This window comes from Enhydra lutris, unplaced genomic scaffold (assembly GCF_002288905.1).
Source record: "Enhydra lutris kenyoni isolate GAN:26980312 unplaced genomic scaffold, ASM228890v2 scaffoldscaffold36, whole genome shotgun sequence".
NCBI lineage: Eukaryota > Metazoa > Chordata > Mammalia > Carnivora > Mustelidae > Enhydra > Enhydra lutris.
In genome coordinates this window covers 848,158-875,826 of record NW_019154120.1, presented here as the reverse complement: position 1 = coordinate 875,826, position 27,669 = coordinate 848,158, and the positions used below count along the sequence as shown (strand labels likewise).

The following is a 27,669-nucleotide window of genomic DNA, read 5'->3' as shown; positions in this document are numbered from 1 at the left end:
CATCTTGTTTCATTTATTCCTTTCCTTCCCCCCAATCCCCTATGTTGCATCTCCACTTTCTCATATCAGGGAGATCATATGATAGTTGTATTTCTCTGACTTATTTCGCTAAGCATGATACCCTCTAGTTCCATCCACGTCGTTGCAAATGGCAAGATTTCATTTCTTTTGATGGCTGCATAGTATTCCATTGTGTATATATACCACATCTTCTCTATCCATTCGTCTGTTGATGGACATCTAGGTTCTTTCCATAGTTTGGCTATTGTAGACATTGCTGCTATGAACATTCGGGTGCACGTGCCCCTTCGGATCACTACGTTTGTATCTTTAGCATAAATACCCAGTAGTGCGAATGCCTGGGTCATAAGGTAGCCCTATTTTCAACTTTTTGAGGAACTTCCATGCTGTTTTCCAGTGGTTGCACCATGTGCTATGGTGAGTGCTGTGAAGTGTGTAAACCTGGCGATTCACAGGCCTGTACCCCTGGGGCTAATAATACATTATATGTTAATTAAAAAAAATTAAAAAAATAAACAAATAAATAAATAACTCTTGGCTGTAGAAATAGGCCTAAGGAGCTGGGGGGGGGGATGGTGAAGTGGTCCCTCAACTCTGATAGTAGTATATTACTAAGGTCAGCTGTCAGCTCAGTTCACAAAGGGTGGCCAGTAATCAGTCCGTTCATGTGGGTATGAGCTGTTCACATTGGGCAGAGAGGGTCATGGTGCTGGGCGGTCACTGGGGGCGGGAGTTGGGGAGGATGTCTGGGGAGCAAGCAGTGTTCCTACAGCTTCTCTGTCTAATGCCCGGACTGCTCTTGAAGGAAGAGAAGTTGGTGAGTTCATGTGACCAAGGCTGTAAAGGAAGTACAAGGAGTCCCCCACACAGATTAATTCAAATTGTTAGAGAACCAAGAGCCATTAAGCAATTTGACCAATTCTTCACAATTTAGAAATGTGTACTTTGAGCAGGCATATGAGACAGATTGCCATACTGATTTAACATGGCAGCCTTCTCCTGTTTTGTTCATGTTCTTAGCGTGAGAACTTTCTGCGCTGTTTTACCGTCACCTGTCTTCCTTAAACATTTCATTGTAAGTAAGTCTCCGCCTCTCCTTTTTGAATGCGTCCATTACAGAGAATACAGAAGGGCAGAAGGAAGGAAAAGTGGATTGGATGGTAGGAGAGAAAATAAAATTAAGTGATAAGGCAGGAATCTGTGGAGTAACACTCAGGGAGTGTGAGATCAGTGAGGAGCTTTGCTCACCGATAATGTGACGTGAACTTCCCTTTTGTTCTGTTAGGTTTCAGAGTAAATTGAATGGAAAGACAGTCTTTTCCCCTGTTAAAAGAGCCACAAAAAGGTAAAAAGAGATCCACAAGGCTATTGCCAGTTCTAAAAGGGAGATTTGTGGGGTTGGGGCAGGGCCCAGAGTCCCAGGGAGAGAGAGAACTTAAGTAAGTTTTGTTACTTACGTAGGACGGGGTCTCAAATTACGTGTATCACAGTTCATCCACCTGTATGCTGTTAACGTTATGTAGCGTTTATCTGTTTAGTTTTATAGATGATTATTGTACTAGATACTATAGAGAGTATGTAGATATCGAGGTATTATATAGATAATCTAAGAATTTACCACCGCATCATGTGGAAGAGTCACTTCTCCATGAAGCTTTCGGCCCTGCCCACATCAGTTACCAGTGTGAGCCATCCGCAGCGTTGCCGGCACGCGGTGGCTTTGTGTGTCATGTCCTTTACTCTGTCAGTCCTGTGTCAGTTGATGCCGTTCACAGCATTAATGCAAGGGGCTTACGTCTTCATGTTATTCACTCATTACATCATCTTTAAGTGCCGTTTCTGATCGTCATTGCTGGACCCAGACCTGAAAGAATGGCAGATTTGGAAGAACCTTCTGGTTGGAGCCCTCTCCCAGACCCCACGTCTTTTACTGGGGGGCAGTTAACTGTTTGTACTTGGGAGCTGACTAAGAGGGGTTAATTTTTAGTGACCGTGTGTATGTGAAATAAATTTATTTTGAAAGTTTAAGTACGGATCAATTCCTGGTGTTCCCCCCACCATCCCCGAAAGTTATTTCTTAAGTGTCACTTAAAAGTCAATTGAAACTTTAACTCTGGTGTGTTACTGCTTCCTTGAGTTGATTATACTTCTTCTTTTTTTTTTAAGGTAAAGTGCAAGTTAAGAGTTCAGACATACAAGTTGGAGACCTCATCATAGTGGAAAAGGTTGATGCATTTTTAATATATTTTAGACCTTTCTAAATGTGATTAACAATTAGCCTGATTGCAATAACTTTGAATCCGAAGGAAATTGTTTGAGACAGTTATTTTAAATCTTAACTTCTTTGTATAAGATATAATATACATGAAGAAGAATCTAGATTTTTCTGTAGTCTGTTTTACTTTAGTACATCTCAGTGTATGCAGGTGAAATTGTATTTTGTCTAAAATAAGACGTGTTAACTGCTTAATATTGCTATCAGAATAATTTCATTTGACTGAAGAATTATAATTAGCTAGAACCTATTTAGAATATTAGAATATGTGTCGTTTTCTAAGACCTTTATCTCTTTATCGCACAGATACGCTATACATAGTAATTGGGTATTATTCTTGGGATGTAGAAACTTCAAAAAGGAAAGGTCCGTGGAAGTAAGAGATTATTAGAAAAAGCTTATTAGGTCATTGTAGGAAAAGGCCAAAAAGAAAACCCCTCAGTGTCAGACTTGGACGTTGTTGGGTGCCCTGGGGGGGGGGCGCCTGGGTGGGCTGCCTGCTGCCGTGGGAGAGCTGCTGCACGCACTGACCGCCCTGAGAAATGGGATGATGGACAGCCTCTGTTTTTTCTTTCTCTTTTTTCCTTTTTTTCTGTTTTTAAGGCTCTAGAACAACTTAAAAAAAAAAAAAAAAAAGAAAGAAAGAAACTCTTGTTTGAGAAGTTGTAACAGTCCTCTTAGAAGAATAGTTTGAGCCCTCGGTGCCATCTGGCACACAGGCCAGGCAGCCAGCCTGAGCCGCCTCGTGGAGATGTTTGGTACAGGGTCTCTCTCCTCAAGACTGAAGTGGGCTTTGTGTTGCCGCAGTAATCTGTGTGCTGAGAATGTTTTGGGTATGTGTGTTTGATTTTACAAAATGGAACAAAATTGATCATAATGATTTGCAGCTCATTTTATAGCGTTAGGTGATGAGGACACTAAGTTACGAGCTTTTGCTCCGTGGTTAGCTTCTCAGGCGGGGTCTGTTCTGCGGTGATTGTATATGCCCGGGAGCGCCCTCACGCGTCCGTCTCTTGAGTGTTTCTGGAAGGTCGTGTTGACCAGAGAGACCACCGAGCCGCATGGAGTCAGACCCCACTGGTTAGCGCCTCCCAGCTTCTCTGGTCAGGAATTGGGCATAGATTGGTGTGGGACCTGGCTGCGGCTCCCTCTCAGGGCTGTGGTCAGCCGGTGGCCCTCACCTCCAGCTCACTCGGGTTGTCGGCAGGTCCAGGGCCTCCGTTCCATGAGCTTTTAGCTGGAGGCGTCCCTCATTCCTGTCCACGGTAGGGAGGCAGGGGGCCCTCCCCAGGGCAGGTCCCAGTGGCCTGCCAGGAGAAGGTGGGAATGCCGGCAGCATGGACTCGCGGGCTGGGACCTGGTGTTAGCAGTGACACCCACCGCCTCTTACTTCCCCTGGAAGAGGCGTTCTGGTGTTGATGGTGGGGTTTGGAGACCAGACAGAGTCTCTCGTTGCGGATCAGGGAGTGCTGTTCGGCCTTCTCACTTGTCCGTCTCATTTCCTTTGCTCTCCTGCTTACGCACGTTCTCCTTCCCTCTGCTGCCTGGTTGAGAGTGGTGTGCCCTTCAGTCCTCTCGTTTTTACTGAGTCACCCAGGAGCTCTTCTTGGCCATGTTGTAGGAACTCCTCTCTCCAGTCCTATGGACGGATGTGAAAGAAAGACTTCTGTCCTACGTCTGGGCATTCTCCTTGAGCTTCCCTCTGGCCTCCCAGGTGTGCCGTCCACCTGGGAGAGGTCGATGAGTCACGTGGGCCCTTGTAGACATCCGCATAAACGTTTTACTTGAACGTGGTGGTAGCTGTGTGTCTGTCTGTCACTTCGTGCTCCATGGGTAGCGCAGTGTGAATAGGCCTCCCACACGGGATCAGTACCATGTACGAGCGAGTGTGCGGTCCCTGCCCGGCCCTGACGCTGACGGATTTGGTAGCAGAGCTAGAGGAAGGACTTCTAAAATATTTTCACTAACCTTTAGGAAATGTTGTTGGACGCTAAAAGATAGGCGCGGCCCCTGTACCTGCTTTAGTTTTTTTATATTTCCAGTTTACACTCATTTTCATATAAAAATTTTCCACATATTTTGGTTACCTAAGAAACATAAATATTTAGGAATCTGAGATATAATGTCTAGTAATTAATATAAAAAGTGATATATTTTTAGTAGTGGATTAATATTTGTTGAACCAATTTTGTGGTTTTTGTAGTGATACGAGTTACTGACTGACCTAACTGTCATAAAGAAAGAGCAGAGATATGGTAGCAAATGGCTTTGTCCTTTTCCTTTTTAATTAAGGATCCTGGCAACACTTACCACTAACCAGAAAAGCAGTTTCTCTGTTACTTGACCATACTGCTACTCAGAAATTAATGTTTGGATATTTCCAAGGCGGAATTTATGTTGGAGAGTAGCCCTTCTAATTCTGTATCTGACTGTGAAGTTGAAATCAGTGTACTGATCGTCACTGTATGGGTATTTAAAATGTGCTGACCAAATCCAGACCAGTATTTGGGTGTTGAGGGTGCCATACAGCTCACAGGAGGACAGCAGCCTGGGACAGTAGGAGAGAGCAAATGTGGGCTTCATGTTAGATGGATCTGGGTTTAAACTCCTCATTGTCCGCCCTCACGCTCTCCCTAGGAGAAGCAGATCTTTGACGTGCACTTGGAACGTGGTAGACGAGAACCACGCAGGGTCAAGATTAGATCATGCGTGCAGGGTGAGGAAGGAAAACCGAAGATTGTTTCCTGGTGTAACAGGGAGCCCTCCTAAGACATACTAAAATTTTAGACAAACATGTCAACCTAAATATTATTACTTGAGGAATGTGTCAAGTAGGGTGACTCTTTGGAACTGGAGACTAAGAAGTTGAAGGTTGCCCAGTCACTGATTGTCCAGGTCCTGACATCAGCTCTGAAGTCCGGGTGTCTGAGGAGGATCCCGAGGACATGCGCAGAGCAGGATCGAAGGTGACGCGGGAGAGTTCTCCTTCATTTCTCAGCCTGAACATCTTTTTTAACAGCTGAATTCGAAAGACAGTTTCTTTATCCTGTTTTTTGAGGTAATGCAATTTAGTAAATATTTTAAACAATTTAATGAGTAAGTATTACCACGTATATTTCAATACCCAGAACAAACACTACAAAAAATGCAGAGAAATACAGTCTGAGGTACTAAGACGGACCCCTGGAAAGGGTTCAGGTAAAATGCAAGAAAGCAGGAAGTTTGAAACTGAAGAATGACTACCACAGGAAACCAATAGAAAACAAATAATAAAATGCAGACTTAGACTCTGATGTGTCATGTATACTCTAATTACTCTCGTGATGAAGAGTCTAGATGTACCAACCCTGAGGTAGGCAGAGTGGATAAGGAAGCGAGACCCAGCCATTCACAGGGAATTCAAATCCAGTGACGCAGGTAGGATGAAAGAAAGTAACAGGATGGAAAAGTTACACCACAAAAAATTGATCAGAAGTAGGAGGACCTATATTAATATCCAGTGACATAGGGCTCAGAGTAAAGAAAACAACTAGAGAGAAAGAGGCACATCTCATAATGATAATTAGGGTTACACATCAGGAAGACAAAATAACCGTAAATTTGCACTCACCGGGTAACGGAATCACAAAATTCACAAAATCAAAAACTCTTGGAGCTGAACGAAAGAAATAGACAAATCCACAGCAATGAATGAGAAACTTCAGCCCAGTCTCTGAGCATTGGATAGAAATGCTGGGCAGGAACTCAACGGTGGCACGGAAGATCGGCCCTGAATCAGCCAGCAAGAGCTGACCGACGCGCACAGGCCACCCTCCCAGACAGGGGAAGAGCACACATTTATTTCAAGTGTCCATAGAACGTGCACCAAGATAAAGCATATCCATAAAACAAACCTCAAAGATTTGACAATGATTTGAATTTTACAGTGGGTTGTTTCATCACAGTAGAGTCAAAGTAGAAATTAATAACAGCACAAAAACAGGAGAACTCTAAAATATGTGAAAAGTAAGCAGTGTACTCTAGTTATGGAATAAGTATCTAGGAGACAAAATAGAACTGCACGAAAATGAAACTAGAGTGCAAGGGATACACGTACAGCAGTGCGGACAGGGAGTTCCGTAGTAGTTAGTGCCAGCATTCCCAAGAAGAAAAGATCTCAAGTTAATAGTCTGACTTCCTAGCTCAGGAAACTAGAAGACGACCAGAACTAAACCAGTGCATGCAGCAGGAAGGAAATAAGAAATATCACGGGAGATCAATGATAACTGAAAATAGGAAGACAGGATAGTAAACCAGTGAGAGCAAAAGCGATCAGCCACCTCAGGAATGACAGAGGGGACGTTACTGCTGGTCCGGAGCCATTGAAAGGGTCACTGCAGAATGATGCCCCCAGTAAACGCTGCAGTAGCTTTCCTCCAGGCGACACGCCGGCTCCGACGAGGCGGATCCATTCTTCCCACACCACAAACTATGCACACTCGGTCAGAATGAAACACATCATGGGAATGGGTCTACAAACAGTAAGGAAATGGAATTCGCAATTTAAAGTCTCCAAGAAGGAAGTATCTAGGTCCAGATGTTTTTATTGAAGAATTCTTTTGAGACTTTTAAAGAAGACTTAGCATCATTTTTATACAGTAGTTTCCAGAAAATGGTTGAGGAGGGAGCGCTGTGCAGCTTGTGTTAGGAGTCCAGTCGCCATCCTCATACCAGCACAAGAGAAAGCGCAAGAGAAAACAAATATCCCTTGTGAATACAGACACAGAAATTCTTTAAGGAAATAACTGCTGGTTGATAACAGCAATACATATAGAAAATTCTACATCATGAGGAAGTGGAGCTTATTCCAGATGCTTAAGGCCAGTTCAGCATTCTAAAATCGCCCCGTGTAACCCACTCTGAACAGGCTAAAAGAAAATTGTATGATCGTGTCCACATGTGACTACAGCCAACACCCATTCATAATAAAAATTCTCCACAGTTTGGAGTGGGTGGTAGTTACCTTAATTATATTTAAAAGGCATCTCTAAAAACATAGCCAACATCGTACTAAATGGTGAGATTCTGAGTGCCTCTCCTTTCAGATCGGGAGTAAGTCAAGGATGTCTGTTGTGTCTGCTGTTACCACTCGTACTTAGCTAACATTACCAGCTACATAGAATAAGGCAAGTAAAGGAAATTAAAGGAATTCGGATCGGAAAGGAAGAAATAAAAATGTCCCCATTTGCAGACAACATGATTGTGTGTATAGACAACCCCAAGGAACCGATGAAAACCCTGGAACTAATGGTAAGGAGTAGGTTCAGCGAAGTGGCAAATTGTAAGACACCACTTAGATACCAGTCCCGTTTCCAACATGTGGAAACGGAAATTAGAACTGAAGTCCTCCTGTAGTCACTACTATGAAAACAAAATCTTAGGTATGCTGAAGATAACAGTGGGTTCATGAAAGTAATCGAAGACACTCTAGTCTTGGATTGGAAAATTCCAGTTTTCCTAAAACTGAATATAGGTTTACTACAATTAACATTAAAATCTCAGCGAGGTTTTGTTTTTTGTTTTTATTTTTTTAGACAAAATAAGCTTATTCTAAAACGAATTTGTCAAGGCTAAAATGGCTAAAACAGCCTTGACAAGGAGAGAAAAGGGAGAAGGATCACTTCCTGATGTTAAGGCACACTACCTCACTGTGTTTATCAACACTGTGTGTTAAGAGGGATAGAAACAGATCAGTGGAACATTGTGGAGAACCCAGAAATAGACACACCCAGATGCTCAAGTGATTTTTGACAAAGTGCAAAAGCAGTTAAAATGGAGAAGGGTTCACTTTTCAGCAAATGAGGCTGGAGCTAGCGGACATCCATGGGTTAAGAACATGAACCCAATTTAAATGTACGCTTTCTATAGATACTAAATCAGAATGGATGATGGAGTTTTTCTCTGACTGATTTATTGCACATGGCACGACACCCCCTGGCTCCATCCACTTTGTTGCAGACGGCAAGATTTCATTCTTCCTGATGGCTGTGTACACACACACACACACACACACACACACACACACACACACTCTGTATGGTTATTCACCAGACCACGGACATCTAGGCTCTCCGAGAAAGACAAACACCATGTGATCTCACTCACGTGGCATTGAAGAAACAGATGAACATATGGGAAGGGAGGAAGGAAGAAAAGGAGACGGGGAAACAGGCCTTAAGTGACTTTTTTTTTTTTAAGATTTTATTTATTTATTTATTAGGAGTGAGCACAAGGAGGACTGAGGAAGAGGGAGAAGCAGACTCGCTGCTGAGCAAGGAGCCCGATGTAGGGCTCAGCCCTAGGACCCTGGGATTGTGACCTGAGCCAAAGGTAGACGCTTCACTGACTGAGCCACCTGGGTGCCCACCATATGTGACTCTTAACAATAAAGAACAAACTAAAGGTCCATGGAGGGAGGTGGGTGGGGGGTGGGCTAGGTAGGGGATGGGCATTAAGGAGGCACTTGTGATGAGCACTGTGTGTTGAGTGTTAGTGATAAATAGCCGAATTCTGTTCCTGAAGCCAATATTGTACTATAGGTTAACTGACAAAATTTAAGAAAAAGTAGATCATGGATTTAAGTGAAGATTGTGAAAGTTTAAAACTTAGGAAAAAAATGTAGGAGAAAATAATCAGAAAATCTAGGGCAGGAAAATTGTTCCTAAACACCAAAAGCACAATGCATGAAAGAAAAAAAACCTGATAATTGCATCTCATTAAAAGAAAAAAGATTTGTGCCTATGAAAGATATGGTGAAAACACAGGCTATAAACCATGTAGCGGACAAAGATTTTTATATCTGGAATATGTACAAACTGAACAGAGAGGAAAAATCAAATTAGAAAATGAACGGAAGATGGAAGAGACATTTCTGCAAAGATGATTACAGACGGAGAATGAACACACGAGAAGATGTTCCATGTCATTAGTGCCCCGTGAACACAGACTGAAGCGTGGCGTGCAGCGCACAAGGAGCAGAGGGGCTGCAGCGCTGTCACTGACGTGAGGGAGGTGGGTCGGTCGTGTGTTTTAGTGGGAGCGTCAACGGTGACACTTACTCTGGAAGATCATTGGATCGTCTCCTGAAAAATTAAATACGCAGTTATTGTATGACCCACCAGTGGAACTCTTGGATCTTTTATCACAAAAAATATTAATACAAGTTTACACAAAAGCCTATATGTGAGCGCTTACTGCCCGGGTTGTTCATACTAGCCCTGTGCCAGACACCAACCAGATACCCTGAATGGGTGGGAGTCCGAGACGTAGTTGCACAGCACCCCGGGGTGTAGCATGTTCAAGAAGCACAGGGTCTGCCACTGTGTGGCTTGCTGTCCGGAGGGGAGGGAAAAATAAAAAGCATCCAGTGATTGAAGTTACCTAGTTTAAACAAACACGATGAGTGCTTCACAGGATAAAATGGGAAGGGAATAAAGAGTAATGGTCTGAAAGTGAAATTAAGAAAAAAAATTCTATTACGATAGCATTAGAAGGAATAAAATACTTACAAATACAATTACTGTTAAGAATAAGCAACAGAGGGCACTCGGGTGGCTCATTTGGTTCGGCGACCACCTTCAGTTCAAGTCATGATCCTGGAGTCACAGGACTGAGTCCCGCATCGAGCTCCCTGCTCAGCAGGGGGTCTGCTGCTGATCCCTCTGACCCTCCCCCCTCACGCTCACTCACTCTCATTCTCTCTCTTTCAAATAAATGAATAAAATCTTAAAAAAAAACAACAAAACAGTCTATAGGCCCTTATGTACTCTGCCTGGGAATTTCCTATTAGTTAAATGTTACAAGTAGTTTCTTCCCTGGTGTGCTATGTTGAAGAGAGATTGTTAATTTTGATGAAGTCTACCTTATTAGTCTTTTCATTTATGGTTAGTTGGGGATTTTTGTTTTGTTTTTTAAGTTTTTGTTTGTGGAGAAGGAGGAGTCTTGTTAGGTTTGGTGGGGAAGAAATCCTTCCCTACCAAAATGTTATGAAAATATTCTATAGTTATCTTTTAGGGCTTTTAGTTTTGACTTTGGAATTTAGAAGCAGAATTTCTTTGGAACAGATTCTCATGTTTTGATTGATAGTATTGATTGCCTCCTGTCGTCTCATGTAGATATCTAAGTTTCCTGGTACTGTTTATTGCAAAGACCGCGATTTCCTCATCGCTCTGCACTAGCACCCTTCCTCGTTAATCTGGTGTCCATTTTTGGATGGCCTCCCTTCTAGAGTCTCTGAGATCGCATTGGTATAAGTACCTATTTTAGTAGAATACCATCTTGCCTTAATTGCTCTGTTTTAATATTTCAATTTTGTTACATTATAGACTCAACCTTCCGTGTTTCTCACATTTGTCTTCTTCATTCTTGGCCTTTACATTTTCCTCTAAATATTAGGAATACCTGGTCAGTTCCTCCCAAAATACATGTTAAGATTTTGATTGGGTTTGTGTTAAAAATATAGATCAATTGATAGGCATGTGACATCTTTGCGTTCTGATTTTGGAAAATGATGTGTTCTGTGTCTTTCGGTTTTATGTAATGTCTTTCAGTAATGCTTGTTAGTTTTCGTTTAGAGAACTTGACTTCCTCGTCTTATTAGTTATAGTCTGATCTCAGTTTTCTTATCGCTGGAATGAGCATATCTAAAAAATACTTTATTGCTGTTTATTACTTGTGTTTATGTACTTGTTTTCTGGGCCATTAATTTTTTTTTTAAGTTTTATTTATTTATTTGATAGAGAGAGGGTATGAGAAGGGGGAGGGTCAGAGGGAGAAGCAGACGGCCTGCCGAGCAGGGAGCCTGATGCGGGACTCAGTGCTGGGACTCCAGGATCGTGACCAGAGCTGAAGGCAGTAGCTTAACCAACTGAGCCACCCAGGCGCCCCAGTTTTTTTTATATTTGCTTACATCCTTGTACTTTCTTTGGGGTTCATTGGCTTTTCCCCTCTGCTTTCAAGGGGATATTTAGCTTGTGTTTTTAGCTTCCTTTATATATTGTATGCATTTAAGTACATACATTCTCCTCTTAACACTTACCTTTGGCTTTGGCAGAATGGTTTCACACACTTTGCTGCATGAAATTGAGTTTTTGTTATCATTCCATTAAAAGCATTTTCTAATTTCCATTGGGATTTCTTTTTTTTTTTTTAAGATTTTATTTATTTATTTGACAGACAGAGATAACAAGTAGGCAGAGCAGCAGGCAGAGAGAGAGGGGGAAGCAGACTCCCCGCTGAGCAGAGAGCCCGATGCGGGACTCGATCCCAGGACCCTGAGATCGTGACCTGGGCTGAAGGCAGAGGCTTAACCCACTGAGCAACCCAGGCCCCCCTGGGGTTTCTTTTTTGACTGAAGAGTTCTTTAGATCTTAATAATTGACCCTTCTTCATTCCTGTTAGAAAGAGGTAGCTTTATCCCACAACATCTCATTTTTACCTCTAACGACGTATGTTTGTTTGTTTTACTCGCTTACTGACAAGTAATCCGTTTCTTTACCGTGTGTGGGTCAATCTTACTGAGGTCTTAAAACTGTAGCATACTTTATGAAATTGTGCAAAGTGTTCTTACTGTATATTTTTTCTTTAGTTTGATACAGCTTTTCCAGTTGACAAAATCACTAGTAATGGTTAAATGTATGAATAGTGAATACTTATATAAGTTTATATGCTATAAGTACCTTTGAGGTTTTGTTCTTTTCTGTCTTACGGGAGACTGTCTCTCAGATTTGTAGGGTTTTTTTGGTTTGTTTGCTCAGTTGTACATTTATTCATTTAGTCAACATTTAGTAAGTGTTTTATTTATGATGTGTTCTGTTTTGTGTTAGGCTTTGGAAGAATCCTATTCTCACTTTCCAGGGCTATTTACTCTACTAGGGAGGACATAATTTTTTATAGGGCAAAAGCTGCTATATTGCATGTATGAGTTTAGTTAACAGGCCACAGAAAAGCCAATATTTAACATTTTTCAGAAATGGAGCAGTTTTCAAGTCATCACAGATGCTGTTTTCATGGTTTGTTAATGGGGGAAAGAATCGTAAAAAAGTCCAACTAAAAAATTAATTTAAATTAATTTTACAAATTATACAAATTATTGTTAATTGCTTCAGTATAAATTTTAATTATAACTTTTTTTAGTTTTTACTAGCTATTTCTACTTTGTAATGGAATGGTATTACTTTATAAATTTGCATATGGATAATTAGTGTTTTATATTACTTTCTGCAGAATCAAAGAATTCCATCGGACATGGTATTTCTTAGGACATCAGAAAAAGCAGGTATTTTTATTTGTATTTAAATTGCAGGTCATTTAGTATTTTAGTTTAATTTTCGCTTTGAAAGGTAAAAGTTAAATTTATTGTTATAAAAAGTTTTCTTCGAATGATAATACATTGAATTAATTCTAAATCACATTTAACTATGATATTTAATATGATCTTTACTGTATATGTTTGTTTTTAAAAATATAATCCTATCACAACCTTTAAATCAAATGAGTGCTTTCATTGAAAGCTGTATTGCTATCTAAGTAATTAAATGATGTTGCTTGAAATTTGATTGCTATTCTGTATTTGCAGTTTTATTAATTCAGCAAACGTTTATTTACTATTACTGTGTGGCAGGCACAACTTGTCTGTCCCCTGGGACACAGAGGGAGCGAGACTGAGTTGTTCCCTTCACCGAGGTCATAATCAACTTATATGTGGATATACAGCCATTGACAGTAATGCTCTGACTATACAGATAGTGTAAGTCACACAGACAGTGTGTAGGTGACTTGAAGTGGGCTTCACAGGGTAAATGGTATTTATATTACCTGGGCTCTCCCCAGTGAGAAGAAGGTTTGGAAAGGGGAAATGAGACAGAAGTCTCATATCGAGGAGAAGAGCTGTGTGTTAGAAATCAGGAAACCCAAAATCTAGTCTGCTTTGGCCAATTCTTAATTATATGACGTAGACACATGGTCACACATTTTCTTAACGTCTAAAATAATGGAGAGGTTTGTCAGGCAATGCCCAAGTTCCTTTTGCCTTGTGTTTCTGACTCTATTGAATAAATGGACAATATTTTTATGGAAAGCTCAACATGTTATTATTATTTTTTTTTAAAGATTTTATTCATTTACTTGACAGACAGAGATCACAAGTAGGCAGAGAAGCAGACAGACAGAGAGAGGTGGAAGCAGGCTCCCTGCAGAGCACAGAGCCCGATGTGGGGCTCGATCCCAGGACACTAGGACTATGACCTGAGCCGAAGGCAGAGGCTTTAACCCACTGAGCCACCCAGGTGCCCCTCAACATGTTATTTTTTATTAGAAATTCAACATATGTATTATTACCTACAGTACGGTGAAAACTCTAGAAAGCACGAAGTTAAATTTTAAAGTTCTTAATTAATTAATTTTCATTTTTAAATAATCTCTACACCCAGTATGGGGCTCGAACTCATGACCCTGAGATCGGGAGTTGCGTGCTCTTCCAGCTGAGCCATCCAGGCACTAGAGTTGTTAATTTAGTTTTTCTCCATGTGTAAACAGCATTTTTTAAAAGGGATATCCTGAGAAAGAAAATAAATGTTTTTTCACCAACTGTAGTTACGGTTGTTTACATTGTCAGATGAGGCTGTGTTAGCAGGAGAAGAGTCCAGCGACCCCAGTACACCTGCTGGGTAGCGTGTTCCTCCGTGGGCAGCTTTGTCCGTCTGTGCAGCAGACTGGAGAGCTCCTCTTCAGTCTGTTTCGCTTTCTTCTCAGAAACACAGTGGACTCCCTTTCCTGTCCCGTGAGATGGGCTGTGCCCTGAGGTCTGGCCAGGAGAGGCCAGCTGACCGCCTCCGGGCCCGGTCCGCACCGCTCTCGCAGCCGTCGCCTCTGTCCTTCCCGGCGCCGGCGCGGCGTCCGGGACAAGGGTGATCTTCGAAGCCGTGTGATGAAGACTGCGGTTTCCCGCACGGGTTCTTGACTGACCGTGTGGGACAGAGCTCTTTCCTCTTCCCTGTAGCCGACTCGGAGAGAAGCGATGGAGTCCCAGACCTCGAGCGCTGGTCTCCCTGGGTGGCCCGTGTTCTGTCCCAGGGGTGGCGCAGCTCCAGCTCTTGCTTTCACTTCTTGCTTGTGCGGAGCTTCAGGGCCGCCCAGGTGTGAGAGGGAAAGGCCTTTCAGGTTTTTCTGGGCGTGTGTGCAGCTCTGCACAGGCAGGCGGCTTTCCGACTCCCAGGAATGTATTAGAAGTTTTCAGAGCCTCCTTCAAGTCTTCTAATTTTCCAGGTTTTCTTTAAGTTTTTTGTTTACCACAGTTTTATCACCAGCTGAGGTAGCTGTGGTGTTAAACAATTGCCACTGGTTGTTTTTTGACAAACAGTCCAAAGACAACACTGTTATAATAAACGGGCTCTGGGTCAGGTCAAATTCAGGCAAAGCCGTACTTGGTCAGGTGATTACAGTTCTCTGGGCATGGATTTGGGAAACTCCAGGCCTGATTGTCCCGATCAGTGGTTGCTGGAATATCCGTTTTCTCAGCTACTGTGGAACCGAGGAGTAGGGAGAAGAGGGTTTGGGAATGGGAGATGTCAGAACACCACACAGCTCACGCTCAGCTTGATTTAGCCGTGTTTCTCGAATAAATGCACCTGGGATTGTTGACGGTGTTTGATTATTCTCGAGTTCTGAAAAAGTAGCTTTTGATTATTTTTACTGATGTTCTCTCTCTTATAGTTATGGAGAAATGGATTTTCGGGGATTTTTACATTTCCATCTCTGTTTACATCACCCACTTGTTTATGATGTTTGTCTTTGTTTCTAAAGGAATTCAGTATAATGAATAGCCGACATGTTTGCGCTTGAGAGCTGCTTTTGTATTACTTGCCCTCTTAATGACTGGTAGAAATATATATGAGATTAAGAATATTATCCTAGGGGCGCCTGGGTGGCTCAGTGGGTGAAGCCTCTGCCTTCAGCTCAGGTCATGATCTCAGGGTCCTGGGATCGAGCCCCACATCAGGCTCTCTGCTCAGCGGGGAGCCTGCTTCCCCCTCTCTCTCCGCCTGCCTCTCTGCCTACTTGTGATCTCTGTCTGTCAAATACATAAATAAAATCTTTAAAAAAGAAAAAAAGAATATTATCCTAAATATGGAAATGGTTTTCAGATAATTAACTTAAAGGAAATAAGGTTTGGTTAGAAGATAAAAGATGAAGGAAATCCAGCACTTTAAAACTGGGAGATGATGAGAACTCTTCATTTTCTAGAGGAGTCTGAAGGCTGAACAACTTACGAAGGCCTTGTTGAAGGTCACGTGACTAACAGCAGTTTTAGTTCTCAGCCTCTGAGTAACTTACAGCAGCAGCACAGAGATAGAATATTAGAGCATTAGGCAAATGAGATACTCTGTATTATATTAGCTTTGGATCAATAACATTATACCTAACTGATGACATTTAAAAAAAACATTTTCTTTGCCTCTAGTTTTCCCTTGGCTTTCATGTTATAGGGACGTGTTGTAGTGTAATGATACTTAATATTTTGGAGGTCCTAGATCTCTTCGAGAATCTTTTTTTAAAATTCTTTGAAGAGATTTTTATTTATTTGACATAGAGAAAGCACAAGCCGGGGTGGGGGTAATGGAGAGGGAGAAGCAGGCTCCCCGCTGAGCAAGGATCCTGATGGGGAACTTGATGCCAGGACCCTGGGACCATGACCTGAGCCAAGGCAGACGCTTAACTGACTGAGCCACCCAGGCGCCCCTGTCTTTGAGAATATTAAGAATTACCACCTTGTTCCCCAAGAAAGTGTATATAGTGGCATGTATGCTATATTATTGGATCTGACTTAAGACCTTACTGTAGTCTGTTCAAGCTTACAGTTTCTTATTTGTTTGTTTTTAAGATTTTATTTATTTATTTGACAGAGCACACAGGCAGGGGAGCAGCAGAGGGAGAGGGAGAAGCAGGCTTCCTACCGAGCAGGGAGCCTAGCCTGACTTGGGACTCGATCCCAGGATCGTGGGATCCTGACCTGAGCTGAAGGCAGATACTTAACTGACTGAACCACCCAGGTGCCCCTAAGCGTACAGTTCTGTTACATTTCTCAGTTTTATTATTTTTTTCTATCAAATTTTAATTATCACAACAAAGTTATTTAAACAAAGTTAAAATCATCACTGATTGTAGATATACAGATACTAAAATGTCAGATTGCTATTTCATGCTGTTTTCCCTCTTTTTCTAAAATTTACCAAATAGCTTCCCAGCTGGATAAAATGTGTGTCATAGTATTGCTTTAAATCAGGAATTCTTAGCTTTGGAAATTCTGTTTCTGCAACCTTAAGTGATTATTTTAAAATTTTTAATTGTCTCTTTTTCAAAAGTACACATATTTAGAATTTTTGTATATCAACTGACACTATTGATATTATTTTATTACTTTTCAGTTTCAGTTCAGAAGAATCTGATAGCGCATTGTCTGTTAAAAAAAAAATCTTGGGGTACTTGCGTGGCTCTGTCCTTAAGCCTCTGCCTTTGGCTCAGGTCATGGTCCCTGGGTCCTGGGATCGAGCCCCGCATTGGGTTCTCTGCTCAACAGGGAGCCTGCTTCTCCCTCTCCTGCTCCCCCTGCTTGTGCTCCCTCTCTTGATGTATCTCTCTTGGTCAAAGAAATAAATAAAATCTTTACAAAATAAAAGATAAATAAAAATCTTCAAACCCTAGCCAGTATAAAAGTCTCAAATCTCTGTGGTGTGTCCAAGCTTGGACATTTGCAGTTCGGGGAGGCTCTGTGGTGCCACGTTGGCTGTGTGTGAACGTGGGGCCTTCTGCGGGGCCGGCATCCAGTTGTCCAGAGTGCAGATGCAGTCGACGGGTCCGGCTCGGAGGGCTTCGATTCCAATTAATCAGTTGCTTCATTGGTTTCTAAATTCAGATCAAATATCTCCTGAATGCACACAATCCTGTTAGTGGTTTTAAGAGAAATTAATGCTTTAGAACTGATTTTCATCAGTCTCTTATAAATGCCAATATCTTTTTCACTTGCCTCCTAAGTGATGACATTATAGTCGAAGTGTTTGGGACGTAGTACAATGGCTCAGCTGTCACCTGTTAGTGGGGCGGGGGTAGGTAAATGACACTGTACTCGCCCACATTCTCTCCCTGGTGCTATTCATCTTCCCAGCAGCTTAAGAATTTCATGCAGAGTCATTAAGTCATATAAATGATTTAGGAATCAAGTTTAATGGCGAACGATCCGGTATTACATATGCAAAGTCAATGTCTATTTTTCTTTTGCTGGGCACGTACTGTCCCCGTCTCTTCCAGAGCTATTGGACTTGTGCGCTGTTGCGGACGGTCTTCTAATACTACAGGAGAACTCGTCATGGCGTATGACAGGCTCCGGCGCTCAGCCGCGCCGTGTCCCATCCGTCACTTCAGCACCACTTGACTCAGCGCTCCTGTGTGACACGTGACCTAGTGGATCTTAATTTGATTATCATTAAACCTGTGCTTCCCTGTCAGCTCTTGTCAATTATACAAAATAAAATCAAGTATTCATAAGAAGTCTGTAACGGGATATAAGCAGACGATTTAATAATTCAGTTTCGCCGAGCCTTCGCTGGCCTCCCGTGTGGCTGGCGCCTGCCGTGGCACGTCAGCAGGTCCAGTACGTTGGCTGTACTTCTGCTCTCGCCACAGTTCATGCTCTGTTTAAATCCGATCAGTCACTGCGAGGCTAGCAGTGCTAGCTGTGCTCAAGGGTAAGTCCTAGATCTCTTGCCCCTGAATTTTTAAAACAGTGGAGCGAAGCAGGTCCTCTTTAAAGACAGCTGTATTGCTCCCAGTGCTCCGTGAGCTTCCAGAGCCCGGCGTCGCTTTCACCGAGAAACGTGGGATGTTTGCAGTGTAAGAGGCTCCAGAGGTTCTCCCTTCTTCCTGCTTTCTGTGTTAGAAAGCAGACCTAGAGCAGAGCCGTTGGCACTGACGTGTCAAAGTGCGTGTCAGACAGTCTGGAATCCGGTCCCCGCGTGCTCGCTTCTGTATCAGCACGCACAGGCCCGCACACGCACACACGTAAACATGCAGGTATTGAAGAGGAGTAAAATCAACTTTGAAAAACTGCTCAACTGTAAAATAACATCCACTGCAAGTTTTCTTGTACTCCTAGTTAGTGAAGGCCGTGTGTGGAACACTCTCCTTACGGTGGGTCTTCCGACAAGCACTGCACAACGGAGTGTATTTGCGTATTGAGCGAGGTCTCAGAGGACGTGGAATCAGACGTCTCCTGAGTACTCTTGCCTCCATACAGTAGATGACTCAGAGTCGTCTCGCGGGGCTCTGGGAGGCTCCTAGAATCGTGCTGGCGGCACCGGTGCCTGCGGCACAGCACAGCTGCCGGGGTCGGAGACGTCCTTGCTGCAGGGCTCTCAGGGACACGTTGCAGGACCTGACCTGCGATGGGTTGGAAGTGCATTGGCTGGTGGAAAAAGTAGTAGGAGGGCAAGAAAAGGCCCATGGTGCGTATAGAACAGCAGTTCCTCCGGAGGGCTGCAGGGAGAACGCGGCTAGCACAGGTGTGGACTGGCACAGACCCATTGTAGTGTTAGGGCATTGTGTGAGGGGAGTCCTGGACTGGGCTCTGCGGAGGTGCATCCTGACACGGCTACCTTCACTGGTCCCGCGGACCTGAGGAAGCGGCAGCACAGTGAGCTCCTGGCGCTCGGGGCTGGCTGCAGTGGATTTGCCTCTGTGTTTTACAACACGGCTCTCCGGGCCGTCCGGTCCCCTGCCCCCGCCGTGCAGATGATGACTTGAGCGCAGTGAGGCAGCTGGACAGGGAGCATTGCCGAGTGGGGTGAGAGCTGGTGTTCAGCCCAAGACTGGCTCTTCCTGCCGTGCCCCGGAACAGGAGCCTCTCCTGGGCCTCCTGACACGGGGGACCCATCGCTCTTCACGGGGGCGGTCTGTCTGAGGCGCTGGGGGCTGAGCACTGCTGCCGCAGGCCACTAGATACCAGTAGCAGCCCCTCCCGGCCCAGGTTTGAAAACTGTGTCCCCACAAGTTTCCAGGTCCCTCCGGGGTGCAAGATCTCTCTTGGTTGAGAAACACTGGAGGACTTTGTTGTTTTCATTGAAGAGAATCCCTGAGTGTTCAGTTACTTTTCTTTCAGGAGTAATTGTTTTAATATTCTTCAGGGATCTTCTCGGTAGGAACAGATTGATTCTGTGGCATTTGACTCCACGGGGACGAAGGTTCTACTGCAAACCAGCACAGCTGAGAAGTCGGGGGCCGGCCCCGCGTCCCCGCTACCGCCGGACTGAGGCCGGGCGTCACCCTGCAAGGGGTGTCCGCTCGCCGCTCATTTCCCCAGGCCCGGGGGACCGGCCTCCTTCTGCTCACAGCTGCCACTCAGAGGCAGGAGCTCCGCCCGGTTTTGACAAGCGGGGATAAGGGAGCCCCGGCAGGTTCCCCCGGCAGGTTTCCCCGTCAGCGAGCTTGCCGGGCAGACGCCGGGACGGGCTGCCGCAACCCTCCCCTCACCCCGGCACATCGTGTCTCGAAAGTCGGGGTAGCGCGTCTCCGAGTGGGTCTCTCTGACCTCCTCGGACTTGGCCTTCCTGGGCTCCTTACGTGCCGATGGGCACGTGTCTCACGGCGGCCGGGACGTTTGCGGGCAGTGCTTCTCCGGGCGGTCTCCGCACGCCCTCGGCTCCAGTCCTGCGGGGGCTGCCACGGCGTGTGCCAGCGCGGGCGGTGACCCCACGGGCCCTTCTGTCTCTGCCGCGGTCTTTCAGTCCTTTTGCTCTCTCGCCCTCGGGCTGGACCATTTCTGTCCTGTGTTCGGGTTTGCTGATTCTTCTGCCCTTGGCTTCCCCCAGGGAGGTGTTCATTGTGATTACTGTACTTGTCAGTTCTTGGATTTCTTTTTTCTGTTTTCTCCCCCTTTATTGATTCCATTTTGTTCATGATTTGTTTTCTTGACTTTCCTTCAATCTTTCTTCAGCTTCTGAGAATCTTTCAGCCTAGTCTCTGTCTAGGAGACCCGACACCACGTATCCTCCAGAGACAGTGTCTGTTACATTTTTTGTTCCTTTATTTTATTTATTGAAAGATTTTATTTATTTGAGAGAGAGCGTGTGTGTGTGTGACAGAGATCATAAGCAGGGGTGAGGGGTAGAGAGAGAGGGAGAAGCAGCAGACTCCTTGCTGAGCAGGGAGCCCGGTGTGGGTCTTGATCCCAAGACCTTGGGACTGGGACCTTAGTGAAGGCAGATGCTCGACCAGCTGAACCACCCAGGCGCTCCTTTTTCCCCTTTATAAGTACACAGTGACATGCCCTGTTTCTTTGTGTGCGCTGATTTCTGGTGAACACTGGGTGTTTTAACCTTTATAATGTGGTGACTGTGGAGGTCAGGTCCCCACCCCCGATGGTGGGTCAGCCTGAGACGCGGTCGTGACAGTCGTGGTGTTGCGGGGAAGCTTCTCGCTCACGCAGCTCACGCGGCGCGCACACACGCATGAGCAGGCGTGCACACACACAGGCCTGATTGGTTTTCTCCTAAGGATGGCAGGGGCAGCTCGTTGTCTTGAACTGTGGATAAATCACAAAAGGAATCAGTGCTTTCTTGCAGGAACTTTCAGCAGGCAACCAGACCGATCCAAACAAGAGGCCTCTGCTGACGTTTTATTCTCACTAAAAGCCGAGAAGGGAAGATGGACTCCCCCACTTCCTTCAGCCGGCTCTGTGGTCACGGGTGTGGGCCCTGCGCACAAAGGCTGCTGGTATCCAAGCAGAGCAGAGCCTGGACATGGTGCCTCCGGGAGGCAGCTGGGCAGCAGTGCTGAGGGCCCTTGGAGTATGAACTGGGCTCTGGGTGCAGGAGCCAGGGTTCCAGGTCCCATAAGGGGAAGGGGAGACGGTTGGCCTGGACCTCACGTGAGTGTGCAGTCAGTGACGTGCGACCAGGGAAGGCAGGGAGGGCCTGCCGATGAAAAGTGACATGAATGTGTACCCAGAGCGGACAAGGCTCAGCTGTGGTGTCTTGAGCATGTACATTTGGGGGTAACTCCAGACCAGAGGAAGGAGTGCAAGTGGTAGTAGTGTTAGGCTGCGGGGTGGTGTCGTGTGGGACACCCGAGATACTCTTGGGTCTCGCAGTCGTTTACGGGGTACTTGTCCTGAGTCACGTGCAGATGCTTGTGGGGCTTTCTGTGACAATTTTATGAAGGCACTTGAATTCATTTGGTGATGAAACTAATACTTTGCTTGCTTTATATGCTTGTTTTTGGCAACTGCTTCCTAAAAGTTTGATGTAATCGGCTCTTTCAAGTATGTAAAGCATGTGTGATTTCAGAGGGAGCAGTACGAAACAGCCCCTTCCCACCTTCCTCCCTCTGCAGAGGTCACCCCCGTGACCACACCCACACATTCCCCCCAACCCCCTGCCCCTGGCCTGGCTCTTCAGCGGACGGTGGTACTCCCGGCACGGCATTTTGCTTCCCTCACTTACCGATGTTCACCCTGCAGATCATTAACTGTAAAAATTAAGGTGTTTCTCATTTCCCTTTCTCTTTCTCCCACCCTTTCCTTTATTCCCCTCCCTCCTCTCTCCCTCCCTGTCTTGCTCCCTGTCTCCTGTCTGTGCTCTGTCCTCCATCCCGTCTGTCTTACGTGGCTGCTCTTGCTCCCCTTTTCTTCATCGATTCTCACACGATCTCTCAGCCTTTTGTCCTGACAAGTAATGGTACAGGGTCATCGTGTATGTGTGTCACTTCGTGTCTCGGCTGTTCTGTCTTAGGACAGGTTCTGAGAAATGTGTGATAGTGTGGCCAAAGGGTGAGTGGAGTTTTGTTGCTTAATATTTATTCATGTTTAGAATTTGATAGGTTCGTACGGCAGTAGATCTTACCTGTGTTTTGGCACTCTCGCTGGGCTTTCCGTACGGCGGCACACCAGATGATTTATCCGCAGAGTTACGGCGCACTCGTGGGTGTTTTTGTGTATTATTATTTTATTACTAAAACATGAATTAAAGTTAGAAATGATCAAAGTAGTTTTTCAAAAGTAAAGCACTTACTAATATTAAGCCTCCGTAGGCAAGGACACCACATTTCAGGTAAGTGACTATAGTTAGTGACCTGTATCTTCTCAGCACACTTGTTTGTGAATCAAATACATAAAGGCTTTTGAGGATTTTTGTTGATGCAGATTTCTGGACATGCCGCTGTTGTCCCCTGTGCCGCACACTTGTGGGCTTCAAGCACCTGTAACTCTGGAATCTTCGTGTCTCCTTCCAAGGCTCGTGTTTTATTCGAACTGATCAGCTTGATGGTGAGACCGACTGGAAGCCGAAGGTGGCGGTGAGCTGCACACAGAGGCTGCCGGCCTTGGGGGTGAGTGCGCTGGGGTTACATCGTCTCACTGGTAGTGCTCCTTCCCAGGCAACTGACTTGAATGCACTGATTTTTAAAAATGCTTCTTTTACTGCTAACAAAGGGTCATTGAAAATTACGGCAGAATAATTTCCGTGGTGTCTAGGCACATGACCTGTTCTAGGTGTGGTTTGCAGTGTTCCTGTTGGCCTGACGCTTCGGTCCTCTTTTCTTTTCTCTTGCGTTCCTTTCCCTCCTGGTTTTTACTTTTAAACCTTGCGATTGAGTGATCTTGAAGATTGAGAACTTTTGGCAGGATTACGTGAGTCCACAAACGAGTGTGTTTTTGCTAACCGACTTAACTCGGTGGTAGGCTGCTTTCCATTAGTTTTGGCAGATTGTGGAACTAGATGAAATTAGCCTCCTTTTGGAGACAGGCACATCCACTCTGCTGTTCTTGGGACAATAGAGAACCCTCTTCAATTAGGAGGAGGGAGAATGTTACTGTGTCTTGTGACCGAGAGAGAAGGAAGCGGACACTGTCAGGCACCTTGCGTGGTCTTCGCCCAGTGCCCCTTTGTTCCTGGGGAACAGGCAAGAGGCGGCATTAGCGAGAACAGTACTTACCAGATTCCAGCACTGTCAACGATCCGTCACACCGAGAATCTCCTAAGGCAGCTCACATCGTCTTTTAACAAGGCCGCAGTGGAGGAGGCTCTGGCCTGTTTCCAGAGCGCGTTTTGCTGTTCTGTGGGTAGCCTCTGAATGTCCATTAGGTCAAGTTGGTGGAAAATGTTGTTTAAGTGTTGTATATTTTTAGTTGTTTTCGACCATCTGTTCTCTTAATTAATGAAGGAAGAGTTGGAAGATACACTCTTTCTCCCCTGGGTTCTGTCAGTCGTCCTGCGTACGTCGAAGCACCGCTCTTGAGTCCGTGCACACTCAGAATGCTCCTACCCTGTTGATGAGCCAAACTTTGCTCGGTATTTGTGGGGTGTTCTTGGTTGTGACCTCTACTTTGTATTAATACAGTGACTCCAGCTTTCTTTTGATTGGTGTTCACACGGCCTATCTTTTTCCGTGCTTGTGTGTTTCCTGTGTCTGTTTATGTATGAAGTGGGTTTCCTGTTATCATAACACAAGCAGATACTGTTTTTTCACTTACTCTGACGGTTGTTGCATTTTTAATGAGTACATTTACCATAATTATCAATAATAGTTGAGTTAAAGGCAGTTATCTTGCTGTTTATTTTCTACTTATCTCTTTGTTCCTTTTTTCCATCTTTAGATATTATTTTAGATTTTTAGTTACTATTATTGGCTCTAACCAGTAGTTCTATTCTGTAGTGGTTGTTCTGCGGTTTCCAGTACGTGTTACTAACTTACTGTTATCTTTCTCCAAACGGTATTATACCATTTTGTATAGAATTTAAGAAACTTGCACAGTTAGACTCCCACGTCCTCCTCCTCCTCTGTGGTGTCGTTGTGTCGTATATTTTACTCCTACATGTTGTAAGCCACACTGTAGAATATATATATTTTTTTCTTTAAAGTAGTCACACATGTGGGGCACCGGGGTGGCTCAGTCGGTTGAGCATCTGACTCGTGATTTCAGCTCCGGTCGCGACGTCAGGGTCCTGAGAGTGAGCCCTGTGTCGGGCTCTTTGCTCATTGGGGAGTCTGCTTGACATTCTCTCTTCCTCTCCCTTTGCCCTTCCCCGGCTAAAAATAAATAAATACATCTTCCAAAGAAGAGTTGTCAAGCATGTTAAGAAGGTAATAAAAAAATAAAAACCCTCTTTTCCACTTCTCTGCAGTTACACAGTTTCAGAGTCTTCTTTCCTGAATGTGGATCTAACTTTCAGTTAATTTTTCCTTTAAATCAAAGAACTTCTTTCAGTATGTCTTGTAAGAGAAATCTGCTGGATTAATTGTGAAAGTTTTTGCTTGAAAAAGGTCTTAATTTCACCTTCATTTTGGAAGAGGTTTTTAAGGGTTTTTCGGACAGTTTTCCTCGTCTCTGGCCGTGTCAGAGCGGCCCGTGCTTTCTTTGCCTTACACGGTGTGTTGTCTCCGCTGTATCGGTCTCTTTCTCTAGGCGTTTTTAAGATTTGTGTGTGCGTGATGACTTCTTCAGGAATTGGTGTGTGTGTCTTCATTTGTCTTGCTTGAGGCTTATTGGACTTTCCTGATCTGGAGTTTCTTGTTTTTTCCTCTCCATTTCAGAACCTTCCAGCCTTTATTTTTCACGCCTCTCTGCTGAAACCCTCCATCTGGGACATCAGCAAGATGTGTGTTGTGCCACTCGTCATTTCTGCTGGTCGCTGAGCTCCCTTGCTCTTTACTTGCTGTGACTTGATTTAGTCCTTTCTGTTGCTCTGTTTTTGAATTCACTGACTTTGTCTTCTGAAGTATCTAGTCTTCTATTAAGACCATTCAGATTTTTTATTCTAAATACTATATTTTTAATATCTGGGAGGTCTGTGTAGTTCTCTCATTTTCATTACTGTTTAGCTACCTTTCTTTACTTCCTGATGTGTTCATACTTTCATTTAAATCTTTTTCTTTAAGTTAAATTAAATATTTTTTTTCAGTGTTCATTTAAACATTAAGTCTTCCAGCATTTTGTAATACTTATTCTTCATCTGTTAATTCCATTGTCTGTTATTTCTTGGTATGTTTCTAGTTTTTTTTGTTTGTTTGTTTCAAGATTTATTCATTTGAGAGAGAGAGAGTATGCGCGTGTGGGCGGGGTGAGGGTGGGCAGAGGGAGAGGAAGCCAGCAGACCCCCACTGAGCGCAGAGCCCCACATGCGACTCAGTCTTGAGACCCTGAGATCGTGACCTGAGCTGAAACCAAGAATCGGAGGCTTAACTGACTGTGCCACCTGGCACCCAGTTTTTAAGTTTTTAATTATTCTTCTGTTCCAGGTCACAGTTTCCTGCTTCTTTGCCTGTATGGTAATTTTTTTATTGAATGCTCAATATTCTAAGTGTTTGTGTTTTTTCTTTTTTCAAAACCATTGATTTTCTTAGTTTAGCAGCTTGTGAATAAACTTGATTTGTGCTTAAACTTTATTGGGGAGGGCCTGGAGCCCCCTTTGGTGTGATGCTGGTGCAACCCTAGTACAAGGGCTTGATCTTCCTGGCACAACCTTGGAAATTCTTGTTCACAGGTGCCTGTAACTGGCTGGTCGGGCTTGACCTGTCCCCCATGCTGTGTCATCTCTGAGGCCGGTTCAGGGTTGGGCTCTCTGGTCGCCCTGTGCCTGGCCAGACCTCGTGTTTCCTGCCCAGGTGTGCGGCGAGTGGCTCCTTCTGTCTCCCGTCACGTGACACTGGCCTGAGAGTGCCGGCGCCCGCGCCTCCGCCCTCCGGCCCCGCCTTTTTCCACCCTTCCTGAGATCCACTTGCACCGCCCGTGCTTTTTCTGTCCACTTTGCTTTTCTTCTTGGGGCAAAATCAAGCTGTGCTGTCGCCGCGTCACTGAGGACGTCTGGCCTACGGTTCTCATACGTCTGTGAAGAGGGTTTCGTGTTTATCATGACACGTTCTTGCCTCTTGGCTTCTGGTGGGGTTTGTGCCGACCCAGGGGTCAGTTCTGCTCTTTCACAGTTGTGTGTTTCTCCTTTGTGTCCTGCTCTTCTTCCGGCTCCGGAAGCATCCTCAGGGGACCCTCCAGGGCTGAGAGGTGTTTGACGAGTCGTCACGGACTGGGGAGGGTTTCTGTTTGCTCTCGTGCACAGATGGGGGCTCCTGCCCGAGTCTTTCTGTCAGAGTCTCCTTGGCAAGGAGTCCCGAGTCACGGGCGGGACAGGTGGGAAGGCTGGCGCTGGGCGATCATTTTGCTGAGCGCGGAAGGGAGCGTGAACGAATGTGTCTGAAAGAAAAGCCCAAGCTCATGAACGAGTAAGCGCCCCCGAGGTGACGACGGTCGTGCAGAACTTGGAACGCCCGTCCGTCCTGTGGTGGAGGCCAGGGCCGGGCGCCCTGCAGGGGAGCCGGTGGCTGTGTCCCACGCTGGCCGCTGTCCTCGACAGGTGCAGGTGTGCAGGTGCACACAGTCGTGCACTTGAAAGCTGCACAGCTTACGGCGGTAAGTTACGTCTTAGAAGAGTAGTTAAAATCCCACCGTACCATCTGGACCGTCGAGTGTCCTCTTTGCTGTGGTCCACGGGAAGTGACATTTTATTGTGCTCAATATTGTAAGGATCTTTTCTTCATCTCTATTAATGACAGATGTGTATCAACTTCAAAACAGTTACCAAGGTACAGTATATACTTCACGTAATGCTCATTTTTGAATGTTACGCTTGGTGTACTTTGATCGTGTGTTACTGTTTAGGTAAAGGAACTGGTAAATGAAAACATTTTCAGTTTTGATATGACCGTAAAACCAATAAGCAGCATATTCTAGAAAAAAAGGAAGTTTAAGTGAATTTCTGGTTCATTAAATTAAACTTGTAGCTTCATATACTTTGGCACATACGTATAGATTTCGTAGGAAAAAGAGCTCTCATGTCTTTATGGATTCAGGCATGGGAATTTGGTTTTTCACTGGATAGTTTACTCGTCCCCTGGCACTCATGCGCACTGCTCTGTCTCGGAGGCAGTGGTTTGGGGACATCCGGTGTCCTTCCCGGACAGCCAAGCGTCACGGTGCTGAGGAGTCAGCCTGCAAACCTTCGCGCTCTTCCTAAAGAGCCAAGGAGGCCACCAAGAATGCTCTGTCCGATTTCGTGCAGCCCCTGGTCTGATGATGTGACCAGTTAAAACTGGAACAAGCTACTTGATAGTAACTGTGCCGCGAGCCTGTGGCTGGGCTTGTCACTGCTATGCAGGCAGCTAGGGGACAGGCTTCGCAGGCGCCCGTAGATATTCCGGAAACGCGCCTCTGGCTTTTGTGATCAGGCAAATCTATTAACAACAATGAGGTCACAATAAATCATGACTTGCTGATTTATTTCAAAAGATCCATATAG

The 27,669-nt window shown here is 44.8% G+C and overlaps 1 protein-coding gene across 4 annotated transcripts in view; it reads left to right on the top strand.

Moving 5' to 3' along the window:
- The window catches only part of LOC111154218 (ATPase phospholipid transporting 9B (putative)), a 227,591-nt gene that overhangs the window by 57,917 nt on the left and 142,005 nt on the right, over positions 1 to 27,669 (top strand). For 3 of the 4 annotated variants that reach the window (XM_022513694.1, XM_022513693.1, XM_022513696.1), the window contains 3 exons: positions 2,188 to 2,246; positions 12,560 to 12,611; positions 22,614 to 22,708. In XM_022513694.1, the coding sequence (XP_022369402.1) occupies positions 2,188 to 2,246; positions 12,560 to 12,611; positions 22,614 to 22,708 (206 nt within the window). The remainder of the gene's footprint in view (positions 1 to 2,187; positions 2,247 to 12,559; positions 12,612 to 22,613; positions 22,709 to 27,669) is intronic. The other variant, XM_022513697.1, reaches the window with a different exon arrangement.